Source organism: Bolinopsis microptera, chromosome 4 (assembly GCF_026151205.1).
Source record: "Bolinopsis microptera isolate Bmic1 chromosome 4, MBARI_Bmic_1.0, whole genome shotgun sequence".
Taxonomy (NCBI): Eukaryota; Metazoa; Ctenophora; class Tentaculata; order Lobata; family Bolinopsidae; genus Bolinopsis; species Bolinopsis microptera.
The window spans coordinates 5,948,495-5,962,264 of NC_087075.1; the positions used below are offsets into that span (position 1 = coordinate 5,948,495).

Sequence of the window (13,770 nt, forward strand, 5' to 3'; positions counted from 1 at the left end):
GCGATTATAAACGGTCCCGTTAATAAACGGTTAAAAACGATTATAATCGCTTTTTCCATAAAATATTTTTGCAAAAGCGATTATTAGCGCTTTAAAAGCGATAATAAATCGCGAATTAAAATTATTAGTGATAAAAAAACGCTTTTATTTTAGGGTTGTCGATTATTATCGCTCCGTAAGCGCTTTTCAAAAAAACGCTTATAAACCGTTTTTTGGACCGTTTTTAAAACGCTTTTAATCGACTATAAGCGATTATATTCACTAGGGAAAGTTCCAAATTAAAAAGCGCCTACTAATCGTTAAAAAAACGCTTTTTTATTTTAAGTTAATAAGCGGTTTAAATCGATTATAAAACGATTATAAGCGACAATAAGCGATTTTTTGAAATCTGCTAAAAAGCGATATTTTCACTATGATCAGCGCTTATAACCGCTTTTCTTGAAATTTTCCTACTGAAAAGCGTTTATAAGCGCTTATTTATTTGCTGTCTATAAGCGATTATAAACGATTATAAGCGCTTTTTTACGTATTTGAAACGAGGAAAAAATTGTCAGGTACGAGATATTATAAGCGATTATAAGTGATTATAAAGTATCGTAAATGTTATTGTCTTCAATTGTCGCTTATAAGCGATTATAAACGATGAAAAGCGCTTTTTGACGCATTTTAAAACTATGATCAAAATATGTTTTGATTTGATTTATTTGGGGTATACAAGCGATTATCTAAGCGGGGTATATAAGCGATTATAAACGATTATGAGCGCTTAATTCTTTACGTATTTGGAACGAGGACACAATTAACAACAACAAGAATTGCGCCCGTTGTTTCGTTTTGGCGGACGCTAGATTTCCATTTCACATTTACTATAAATTTAAGTATAACTATAAGCTCCAATCAGCTCACTTCAATCTTCATGATAATAATATTGATCAATTATGCATCAAATACGGGAAACACTTGAAATTCAGTTCAATTGCCGTAGAACTTAACTTGTATCTGTAATTCAAGAAATTATCAGCAAAGGTAAACTATTATATATTTGTAGCGCGATGCACTACTGGGTCGCGCGCGCATCAAATAATGCTTCTCGCAACCAACGCTTCTCGCAACCAACGCTTCTCTACCTTCGGTAGATCGGCGAGATGCACCAGTCACCACTGTGCCTCACCGAGCTGCGAAGGATTGACATCGTGAATCAATTATATATACTCGTGTACACATCAATACACTACGCGTGCCACGTACAAATTGGGTGTATTACCTAATAGTAATATTATACATTACATGCATCATATACACAGTCGCGCCGCGCATTCATAGATCACAGGCTATCTATACATCACATCTCCGCAAGCAATCCTCGCGCGCGCCCAACTTCTTCGTTGCATGGTAACGAACGAACACACGACATATTTAAACCCACCTATCTCGTTCTCCAAAATCCACGTTTTTCTGCAAAAACCTCCATTCGTAACCTTTCACTATTGCCTTTTTTCAAAAGGGTGAAAAGGAAAAAATTACGCGATAGCCGGAGGTCCCCAGGTAACGTCTCCGTCTCCGTCTCCGTCTCCGTCTCCGTCTCCGTCTCCGTCTCCGTCTCCGTCTCCGTCTCCGTCTCCGTCTCCGTCTCCGTCTCCGTCTCCGTCTCCGTCTCCGTCTCCGTCTCCGTCTCTGTCTCCGTCTCCGTCTCCTTTTCCTTTTTGAATTCGATTGTTTAGGGCTAGGGCTCCGGGGCTCGGGTTAGGGTTGTGGTAAGGGTATCGGATAGCTTCGGGGTTATATATATTATGGTCGTTTAGGTTGGGATTACGCAGGAGGAGCAAAGTGCAAAGAAACTGCCACAAACTGCTACAAACTGCTACTAACTGCTACAAACTGGCACTAACTGCCACAAACTGGCACTAACTGCTACAAACGGGCACTGACTGCTACAAACGGGCACTAACTGCTGCAATCGCGCCCACGCATTGCTCCTCCTGTGATTAGGGTTTATGTAAAACCGTTTTTTACGGCTGCAAAACTATAAAAACCTTGTACCCCCATCGTTGTTTCATTATACCCCTGTAGAGTTTCTACGATACAATTACAGGGGGAGCTGCGCAATTGTGCGCGGCGCGTCGGGTCTTACAACGTATGACAATAAAACCAAAGTCACATGAAATTTTTGGGCGAGCGAATTTATTAGTAAAAGCCAGCTCGGCATTTTGCCGCAATCTACGTGGTTGCGAGAAGGATTATAATTATTTGATGCGCGGCGCAGCCCAGTAGTGCATCGCGCTACAAGCAATTGTTCTACTTTATTGTATCCCAGAGTGGTATTTGACGCACGTTACTGGGCGGCGCTTAGCCTGTCATTCCGCCGAATCTCTATTATGAACATAATAGCCTGAGGTCCCCAGGTAAGACGCACGTTATAATTGTTTATATTAGGCGTGCAGAATTTTAACAAGAATTTCAACAAAAATTTTGCCGCGGGTAAACCACGCACGATCAATTTTTCTAATTGCCAAACACCACTCTGGGATTTACAATAAAGTAGAACAATTACTTGTAGAGCGATGCACTACTAGACTGGATCTGGACTGCGCCGCGCATCAAATAGGTAATTCTTCTCGCAACCACGTAGATCGCAGCAAAATGCATTATTGGGCCTTGCCGAACTGGCTTTTACTAATTTGCTGATTTGCTCGCCCAAAAATTTCATGTGACTTTGGTTTTTATTGTCATACGTTGTATGACCCGCCGCGCACAGGTGCGCGGCTCCCCTGTATCGTAGAAACTCTACAGGGGTATAGTGAAACGGCGATGGGGGTTATTGGGCGGCGCTCAGCCTGTCATTCCACCGAATCTTTATTCTTTATGAAACATAATAGCCTGGGGTCCCCAGGTAACGATGGGGGTCACGACGTGATACAAGGTTTTTATAGTTTTGCAGCCGTACAAAACGGTTTTACATAAACCCTAATCCCAACCCTAACAACCATAATAATAACCCTAACCCGAGCCCTAGCCCTAAACAATCGAATTCAAAAAAGGAGACGGAGACGGAGACGGAGACGGAGACGGAGACGGAGACGGAGACGGAGACGGAGACGGAGACGGAGACGGAGACGGAGACGGAGACGGAGACGGAGACGGAGACGGAGACGGAGACGGAGACGGAGACGGAGACGGAGACGGAGACGGAGACGGAGACGGAGACGGAGACGGAGACGGAGACGGAGACGGAGACGGAGACGGAGACGGAGACGGAGACGGAGACGGAGACGGAGACGGAGACGGAGACGGAGACGGAGACGGAGACGGAGACGGAGACGGAGACGGAGTATCATATCAAATTGTTGTTATTCTCTAGCCGACGGCTTGCTAGTTAAATAAATCGTACGCGTAATCAGTTTTAATCCCGGCCTCACGGAAAATCCCGAAACACGCGGTATCATAAACGTATTCGTAAACGGATGAAAGGCGACCATGTTACTAGTTCTATATAGATTATAGCTATAAGTATTAGTAGAAGTGTTACTGAGAGATGTGCACTTTGTGTTCATGTGTCGGCAAGAGAATAACCTCATTTGATCTCCTTTTCCTTCTCCTTGTCTCCTTGTTTCATTGTCTCCTTGTCTCCTTGTGTCCTTGTCTCCTTGTGTCCTTGTCTCCTTGTGTCCTTGTGTCCTTGTGTCCTTGTGTCCTTGTGTCCTTGTGTCCTTGTGTCCTTGTCTCTTTGTCTCCTTGTCTCCTTGTGTCCTTGTCTCCTTGTCTCCTTGTGTCATTGTCTCCTTGTGTCCTTGTCTCCTTGTCTCCGTGTCTCCTTGTGTCATTGTATCCTTGTGTCCTTGTGTCCTTGTGTCCTTGTGTCCTTGTGTCCTTGTGTCCTTGTGTCCTTGTGTCCTTGTGTCCTTGTGTCCTTGTGTCCTTGTGTCCTTGTGTCCTTGTCTCCTTGTGTACTTGCCCTGGCCTTGTCTATTTGTCCTTTTCTCCTTGTCCTTGTCACCTAGCTTGTCTCCTTGTCATTGTCCTTGTTTCATTGTCTTTGTCTCCTTGTCCTTGTCTCCTTGTCTCATTGTCTCATTGTCTCCTTGTCTCCTTGTCTCCTTGTCTCCTTGTCTCCTTATCTCCTTGTCTCCTTGTCCTTGTCTCCTTGTCCTTGTCTCCTTTTCCTTGTCTCTTGTCCTTGTCTCCTTGTCCTTGTCCTTGTCCTTGTCTCCTTGTCCTTGTCTCCTTTTCCTTGTCTCCTTGTCCTTGTCTCCTTGTCCTTGTCTCCTTGTCCTTGTCTCCTTGTCCTTGGCCTTGTCTCCTTGTCCTTGTCCTTGTCTCCTTGTCCTTGGCCTTGTCTCCTTGTCCTTGTCCTTGTCTCCTTGTCTTTGTTCTTGTCCTTCTCCTTGTCTTTCTCCTTGTCCTTGTCCTTGTCCTTGTCCTTGTCCTTGTCCTTGTCCTTGTCCTTGTCCTTCTCCTTCTCCTTCTCCTTCTCCTTCTCCTTCTCCTTCTCCTTCTCCTTCTCCTTCTCCTTCTCCTTCTCCTTCTCCTTCTCCTTCTCCTTCTCCTTCTCCTTCTCCTTCTCCTTCTCCTTCTCCTTCTCCTTCTCCTTCTCCTTCTCCTTCTCCTTCTCCTTCTCCTTCTCCTTCTCCTTCTCCTTCTCCTTCTCCTTCTCCTTCTCCTTCTCCTTCTCCTTCTCCTTCTCCTTCTCCTTCTCCTTCTCCTTCTCCTTCTCCTTCTCCTTCTCCTTCTCCTTCTCCTTCTCCTTCTCCTTCTCCTTCTCCTTCTCCTTCTCCTTCTCCTTCTCCTTCTCCTTCTCCTTCTCCTTCTCCTTCTCCTTCTCCTTCTCCTTCTCCTTCTCCTTCTCCTTCTCCTTCTCCTTCTCCTTCTCCTTCTCCTTCTCCTTCTCCTTCTCCTTCTCCTTCTCCTTCTCCTTCTCCTTCTCCTTCTCCTTCTCCTTCTCCTTCTCCTTCTCCTTCTCCTTCTCCTTCTCCTTCTCCTTCTCCTTCTCCTTCTCCTTCTCCTTCTCCTTCTCCTTCTCCTTCTCCTTCTCCTTCTCCTTCTCCTTCTCCTTCTCCTTCTCCTTCTCCTTCTCCTTCTCCTTCTCCTTCTCCTTCTCCTTCTCCTTCTCCTTCTCCTTCTCCTTCTCCTTCTCCTTCTCCTTCTCCTTCTCCTTCTCCTTCTCCTTCTCCTTCTCCTTCTCCTTCTCCTTCTCCTTCTCCTTCTCCTTCTCCTTCTCCTTCTCCTTCTCCTTCTCCTTCTCCTTCTCCTTCTCCTTCTCCTTCTCCTTCTCCTTCTCCTTCTCCTTCTCCTTCTCCTTCTCCTTCTCCTTCTCCTTCTCCTTCTCCTTCTCCTTCTCCTTCTCCTTCTCCTTCTCCTTCTCCTTCTCCTTCTCCTTCTCCTTCTCCTTCTCCTTATTACCAACATCTTATCATCGTTGTACAATTTTTGTGGTTGCAAACTTTCAGTTCTCTGGCAACAAGGATTAAGATAGATCGCTAAATATTATGTCAATGTGTACAGTGTAACCATATATTTCCATATAACATATAGTGAAACAAATGTAATTAACTCAAGATTAAGAAGCGGTTGTAATTTATCAAAACGCAAATTATTAAAAATCAAAACGCAAATTATCGTCATGACGGCAAAAGATATATCTTTTATTTCCAATTTGCTGCGAAAATATTGGCAGATGTGCAAAAAATCCCAAGCTTTCCTAGAATTCATGTTTTACTAGCCTGTCACGTGACCAAAACGGTTTTTTTTGCTTATAACTCTCCAGGGAAGCATTTTTACCCTACGTCATGGGGGGCGATTCGGAATTAGCGTCCAAAAATACATCGATTCAGATCAATTTCATACCCAAAGGGCCTTTTCACAAGAATTTTCTTAAAATTTGGGCGAGCGATTTAGTATGAGCGCGCCGAGCTATGTCATTTATAATACCTTATAGTTATAATCGCTTATAGTCCAGTCATTTATGGAAATGAACCTGCAAATTTTCAGATACTCACGAAACTTTGCACAGACCTTCCCAAAGGTATGAATAAACGATTTTCGGTTGGAGACATTTTTTTACCATGGGGAAAACCCAGGAGGGCCACGCACATATTGACCCAATAACGTAACCGACCCTTTGCTTCTGAAGGTCGTAGAGACTTCAAAATAGGCTTAAACGAAGCCGCATATATGCATGTTTATATAGAAGTTATTGATCAACACATGGCCTAAAATCCTTAATTTTCGAGAAATTCGCCAAAAACCATTTTGGGCGAGGCGCTGAGCCAATTTGCTAACTTTTGATATAATCGTGATAGAGTCCTCGGACAAAGTGCAAAAGAACCGCAATTGGCATATTTATATATAACTTATGAAGAAACATGTGCCTTAAAGTGCTTACTTTTTCAGTTATTGGCGAAAAACTGATTTTCGGTTCCAGAAATCATGCAAAAATATGGGTATCTGGTAAATTGAGCTATGAAGGCCATAGAGATTTTTGAATAGGTGCAAATTGTGCAGAATGGCCATGTTTATATACAACTTATGAAGCAATATGTACCCTAAAATGCTCACTTTTCGAGTTATTTGGGGGAAAACCAGAGAAAATTTTTATGAAATAGAGCAAAATTGGTTATATCAGCCATTTTTGCCTCCCGTTCTATGTTAATAACTCGAAAAGTGAGCATTTTAGGGTACATATTGCTTCATAAGTTGTATATAAACATGGCCATTTTGCACAATTTGCACCCATTCAAAAATCTCTAGGGCCTTCATAGCCCAATTTACCAGATACCCATATTTTTGCATGATTTCTGGAACCGAAAATCAGTTTTTCGCCAATAACTGAAAAAGTAAGCACTTTAAAGCACATGTTTCTTCATAAGTTATATATAAATATGCCAATTGCGGTTCTTTTGCACTCTATCCGAAGACTCTATCACGATCATATCAAAAGTTAGTAAAATGGGCTCAGCGCCACGCCCAAAATGGTTTTTGGCGAATTTCTCGAAAAGTAAGGATTTTAGGCCATGTGTTGATCAATAACTTCTATATAAACATGCATATATGCGGCTTCGTTTAAGCCTATTTTGAAGTCTCTACGACTTTCAGAAGCAAAGGGTCAGTTACATTATTGGATCAATATGGGCGTGGCCCTCCTGGGTTTTCCCCATGGTAAAAAAATGTCTCCAACCGAAAATCGTTTATTCATACCTTTTGGAAGGTCTGTGCAAAGTTTCTTGAGTATCTGAAAATTTGCAGGTTTATTTCCATAAATGTCCATTAATAACTGGACTATTATTATAATATCGCGTAATTTTGTTGTTAATTGTGTCCTCGTTCCAAATACGTAAAAAATTAAGCGCTCATAATCGTTTATAATCGCTTATATACCCCGCTTACATAATCGCTTATATACCCCAAATAAATCAAATCAAAACATATTTTGATCATAGTTTTAAAATGCGTCAAAAAGCGCTTTTCATCGTTTATAATCGCTTATAAGCGACAATTGAAGACAATAACATTTACGATACTTTATAATCACTTATAATCGCTTATAATATCTCGTACCTGACAATTTTTTCCTCGTTTCAAATACGTAAAAAAGCGCTTATAATCGTTTATAATCGCTTATAGACAGCAAATAAATAAGCGCTTATAAACGCTTTTCAGTAGGAAAATTTCAAGAAAAGCGGTTATAAGCGCTGATCATAGTGAAAATATCGCTTTTTAGCAGATTTCAAAAAATCGCTTATTGTCGCTTATAATCGTTTTATAATCGATTTAAACCGCTTATTAACTTAAAATAAAAAAGCGTTTTTTTAACGATTAGTAGGCGCTTTTTAATTTGGAACTTTCCCTAGTGAATATAATCGCTTATAGTCGATTAAAAGCGTTTTAAAAACGGTCCAAAAAACGGTTTATAAGCGTTTTTTTGAAAAGCGCTTACGGAGCGATAATAATCGACAACCCTAAAATAAAAGCGTTTTTTTATCACTAATAATTTTAATTCGCGATTTATTATCGCTTTTAAAGCGCTAATAATCGCTTTTGCAAAAATATTTTATGGAAAAAGCGATTATAATCGTTTTTAACCGTTTATTAACGGGACCGTTTATAATCGCTTTATAATCGCCAAATAACGGTGGGTTTTATCAATAAGCGCTTTTTTAGCGTAAAAAAAGCGGTTATTACCGCTGATCACAAAAAATTAGTTATGGAAACTTGCCCTTTTATTTAGATCGATGAAGTATTTTGAAACAAATTAAAACAAGATTTAACTTAAAATACTTCCAGCGGAACAAATACATTTACCATTTACAATAATGTAAAACTAAAAGATTGTTATACATCAAACAATTTATTTATTTTTTCAACAGAACTGCGATCACTAATATGACATTGGGACGCCACAAGTTAACTCCTTAAAATTCCTATCTATTATTTAAGATATTAACCGTGAAAGAATTAAGAAATTCCTCTAGAGTTTGAAATCTTTCCTTTTCACTGTGTTGTCTGAGCAACTTGTGTCGTCCATTTGTAAATTGCATAGATTTGGATGGTTAAAAAAGTTTAGTTTTATTACCCAAGCAGTGCTCAGACTCTGTTCAGTGATTACAACAAATGTTTTCGGTAAGTTTTTATAATTCAGGGTATTCCCGGAATATATTCTATAATTCCCGCAGTCATTCTGTCTTAGAATTCAGCGAAAGTATGTTTTTGTGAACATAATTATATTAATTTCCATTACAATACTGTGGTTTCATTGTTCAGTATTAAAGAACGTAATTTTTTATTCATAATTTACATTGCTAATTATAATGGAAACAATCGAAATTGGCTGGCAATAAATATATTTTTTCAAGTGATCTGTCGCTCGCTTCATTTCGATATGAACAATTCTATTACAGCAATAATCTGTATTACTATGAAATTATGACAAATAATTTGTCATAATTTCATAAATTTCGATGATCACTCTCTAGGAAATTAGAACATTTCAGTTTCACTGAACACTGGTAAATAAATAAAATTCTAAATGATTAACTGAGGTTTCTGTCTGATAACTTCCACTCGAATAATACACGTCCGACAAAAACCTTTTTTTAGCGCGCTTTTAGCTACCGTTCACCGAACCCATGACTGCGGAGTGCGGCTTTGTTGAAAAGGTTTGGCCGGTAGAGGGTCCGCAGTAGTCCTATTTACATCACCTTAGTATTGCTGTACATCCACTACAGAAGTTATCCCGATAACACTCGACCAAAAACCTAAACAGCCTAAGCTTAACCAACAATAATCAAGTAAGAATGAACTAGACTCTAAAAATGAACTAGACTTTAAAAATGAACTAAACCTTAAAAGCTATGAATTATTTGTTTTATTATTTGTAACCAGACCTTGTTAAAATGTCGCATATAAATTTGAGTTTAATCAATTTAACCACATTTTTTGAATTATGTGAGTTGTTATATGAACAAAGATCATAAAATCGAACGGCAAATTTGTGGTCACTGTCAGATCTTCCAATAATGCAGTGGAAGGAATGAAAGAAAACACAGCTTAAAAACAACATGAAAGGAAACTTAAACTATCATACAAACTTCTGTTCCTTTCCATTTTGATTTTTATCCGGCACATAATCACAACTCCGTCCATTCTTATTCTTTGAGTTCACCATTTTCTGATTATTGACATGATGGTCGGAATTGTTTGTCCTGTGTTTCACGGTGGTCGACTTGCCACCTTGACCAGACGCAGAAAAGTTAGCAATGACACGGTAGTACACGATGAAGGGCGTCAGTGCTGACTGGAAAAACACGGTGATGTGGAATGAGTTGGAGATGTACATCCAGGCGCGATCTGTTGTCATCTTGCTAAATGAGGGGAGCTGAAGTAAAGTTAGGAGATTAGTATAACTAAACAGTATTATTGTATCACTAGTGTAATAGTATCATCATATCATATTGAGAATCCTTCTTGAATGGTTTCAATGAAATTCATAGCTTCATGAATTAAATTACGCTTGGTGTTAGATCAGTGGCGTAACGTTGCCTGTTGGCGCCCCCCCCCCCCCCCCCCCCGCCGAAAAGGCGCCCACCTGTTGGCGCCTCCTCCCCTTTTGGTGACCCTCCACCCTCCCTAAAATTGAACAAATTAGGTTTTAGAGGATACGCCGGTAAAATCTCTAAAAAAGTGTGTATCTAGAGCAAAACGCGCAGTTTTGCTAATACTTTAGTTAAGTTTTCGAAATTGTCCCACATTCAAACGACGATTTGGCGCCCCCTGCACAGCGGGGTCAGCGGGGCCCTTAGCTACGCCATTGTGTTAGATATGGATTCTGGTTGGGATCTGGTGACCCAATCAAAACTCAGAATCACTATCACGTGTCATCACCTACCCAGTATTCAGATTTATAATTATAAGTATACTACTATGTATTCTGTGTAAAATTATCTTTATCCCGGTTGTTGCGACAAGTGAACTTATAACATGCTGTATAAGATGCTAACCTGTTTCAACTCGAATTTCAGCTCCAACTAGTATTTTACCACTCGACCTACCATGGCACACAATTTGACCAAAAATGTCTCCTCACGACTAAATATTAGAACAGAAACAACTGCAGAAACAACGTGACCTATAAATTGACCACGTGACCTATAAATTGACCACGTGATCTATAAATTGACCACGTGATCTATAAATTGACCACGTGACCTATAAATTGACCAGGTGATCTAGAAATGAACGACTTGTCTGTAACCACGTACCTGAGCACCGAGAAGTACCAGAGTGTTAGCTATACAGATAAACCAGGTGTAGCTGTAGAAGATTGTGTAGCTGAGAACTATTATTAACATGGTGCAACTTGCTCGCGTCAGTGATTTTACCTTGTGGTTATCCACCTTTGTCCACCTGAGCAAAGAATATTGTTACAGGATGAATTTGAAAGTCGGGAATTCTTGATTTGTTTTTTGGGTTTGTTTCGTTTACAAACAACGCAGGTAAAGCGTAGAAAAAAAGAGAAAAAAACTCACATTATAGCTGCCCGGAGCTTGCTCATGTTGGAACACTTGTTTAACTGCACCGAAGTTGATAACACCAACTGGTTTTGTTTCTCACTGAAAATATAAAATAGGTATTTAAGGTATCTGATCATTTCTCACACATACAATAACATACAATAAGATAAATAATTGTAAGGTAACCGAGACAGAATTATGAACAGATAGCTGAACATTGACTTACGTGATGTATTGGTAGCGTTTATACATAATTTTGAAGAGAACAGCGAAGGAAAGGAAAACTGATACGATGGTGGGTATGAGAAGGGGCACATCTACCAAGATGAAGTAGGGGAAGAAGATCTGCAGTCTGTTGTTTTGGATGTCACCGGGGGATATTCCTAGCAACTGTAATGATATTTTTATTACGTTTTATCTGAACGAGCGTTTATTAAACTGACATTCCGATCAATATAAATAGGTATTTTTATGTTCTTGGGTATTTTACCCTATTTTAACAGATCAGCTTTAACTGACATTCTGATCAGCCTGTTATCAGCCTGTTATCAGCCTGATCAGCCTGTTATCACCAATCATAACGCTGTTTTAGAGTGTTCCTTCAAGGACAGTGGACATGACACAAATTACTTCAACTGCACAGTAGCAGACTTGTAACTCTACTATCAGACTTCCAGGTGCCTTTTCAGTAAAGTTGGACAGATTTTATCATCATGAATATCGGTCACCTATAACTGACCAACAGAGAAAAATATCCTAAAAGAGGGCATTTAGAGGGGCGTCTAGCCCTAAATGAAGCTTCGCCTTCGGCGGGCTTTGCCCCAACGGGTCGAGGCATTTACATTTTAGTCAGCTACTTTCATGTTTACCTGGGGACCCCAGGCTATAATGTTCATAAACATCCGCCGAATCGAGATTCGGTGGAATGACAGGCTGAGTGCCGCCCAGTAACTTTCATGTATACCAGAGCATAATTAGCTTCAGTTGCATTTAAATTCTACCCTATGGGGACTTGTCAAATTGAAGAAAGATGACATGGTCGGCTAGCACGGCGAGAGAAGTAAGCACATAGCCAGTTCTTGGGCATTTGGAGCTGGGCCCCGGAATTTTTTTGCGTTTTTGCTTGGCCACATTAAAATCTACAATAACTTTTAGCAATTAATATTTTAAATTAGCTTTCTGATTTCTCCGCGCCGACAACCCACAAGTAAAACACAGCCAGCTGGCACCATTTAATTATCACAAATTATGATAATATGTCCCTTCCTTCCCAATTTTCGAAAACCTGCCCTTTATGTAGTGAGGTAAGAGGAGCTAGATATTTATTATATTTTTTAAAGTGAGGTAACCTATAATAACTCAATCGCAACTAGAAAACTCAAATATTAGTACCAACGGTTGAATTTGAAAGTAATCGATCTTATATAGCTAATCAGCTAACTTTACCCCACTTGATTGGAACGAAGCCAAAGATGAATGTTACTGGGGAACTAAGATCCTGTTACCAAGTTAAATAAATTAACCACTACTCAGCCGTGGTAAGATGCCTATTATTTACTCTGATACCTGAACAATGCCTGAATAATACCTGAATAATGCTCCAAGAACACATCAGCTCCCTGTATAATACCTGAATAATGCTCCAAGAACACATCAGCTCCCTGGTGTATAATACCTGAATAATGCTCCAAGAACACATCAGCTCCCTGGTGTATAATACCTGAATAATGCTCCAAGAACACATCAGCTCCCTGGTGTATAATACCTGAATAATGCTCCAAGAACACATCAGCTCCCTGTATAATACCTGAATAATGCTCCAAGAACACATCAGCTCCCTGGTGTATAATACCTGAATAATGCTCCAAGAACACATCAGCTCCCTGTATAATACCTGAATAATGCTCCAAGAACACATCAGCTCCCTGGTGTATAATACCTGAATAATGCTCCAAGAACACATCAGCTCCCTGGTGTATAATACCTGAATAATGCTCCAAGAACACATCAGCTCCCTGTATAATACCTGAATAATGCTCCAAGAACACATCAGCTCCCTGTATAATACCTGAATAATACTCCAAGAACACATCAGCTCCCTGTATAATACCTGAATAATGCTCCAAGAACACATCAGCTCCCTGGTGTATAATACCTGAATAATGCTCCAAGAACACATCAGCTCCCTGGTGTATAATACCTGAATAATGCTCCAAGAACACATCAGCTCCCTGTATAATACCTGAATAATGCTCCAAGAACACATCAGCTCCCTGTATAATACCTGAATAATGCTCCAAGAACACATCAGCTCCCTGGTGTATAATACCTGAATAATGCTCCAAGAACACATCAGCTCCCTGTATAATACCTGAATAATACTCCAAGAACACATCAGCTCCCTGTATAATACCTGAATAATGCTCCAAGAACACATCAGCTCCCTATTGTATAATACCTGAATAATGCTCCAAGAACACATCAGCTCCCTGTATAATACCTGAATAATGCTCCAAGAACACATCAGCTCCCTGTATAATACCTGAATAATGCTCCAAGAACACATCAGCTCCCTGGTGTATAATACCTGAATAATGCTCCAAGAACACATCAGCTCCCTGTATAATACCTGAATAATGCTCCAAGAACACATCAGCTCCCTGTATGATACCTGAATAATGCTCCAAGAACACATCAGCTCCCTGTATAATACCTGAATAATGCTCCAAGAACACATCAGCTCCCTGGTGTATAATACCTGAATAAT

The 13,770-nt window shown here is 40.1% G+C and overlaps 1 protein-coding gene across 1 annotated transcript; it reads right to left on the reverse strand.

The window, feature by feature from the left end:
* Window positions 1–8,256: 8,256 nt before the first annotated feature.
* On the reverse strand, window positions 8,257–11,477 carry LOC134814003 (uncharacterized). The gene is made up of 4 exons (XM_063821960.1): window positions 11,230–11,477; window positions 11,019–11,102; window positions 10,752–10,896; window positions 8,257–9,868 (listed from the first exon to the last, which is right to left on the reverse strand). The coding sequence occupies exons 1-4, from the start codon at window positions 11,253–11,255 to the stop codon at window positions 9,572–9,574; spliced, it is 552 nt and encodes a 183-aa protein (XP_063678030.1). The 5' UTR covers window positions 11,256–11,477; the 3' UTR covers window positions 8,257–9,571.
* Between the last annotated feature and the right edge of the window lie 2,293 nt (window positions 11,478–13,770).

Coding starts and splice junctions, on each gene's coding strand:
- LOC134814003 (XM_063821960.1), bottom strand. CDS start 11,255: ATGTATAAACGCTACCAATACATCAC. Junction 11,103..11,229: donor AAACGCTACCAATACATCAC/GTAAGTCAATGT, acceptor TTATATTTTCAG/TGAGAAACAAAACCAGTTGG. Junction 9,869..10,751: donor TGGTACTTCTCGGTGCTCAG/GTACGTGGTTAC, acceptor ACTTTACTTCAG/CTCCCCTCATTTAGCAAGAT.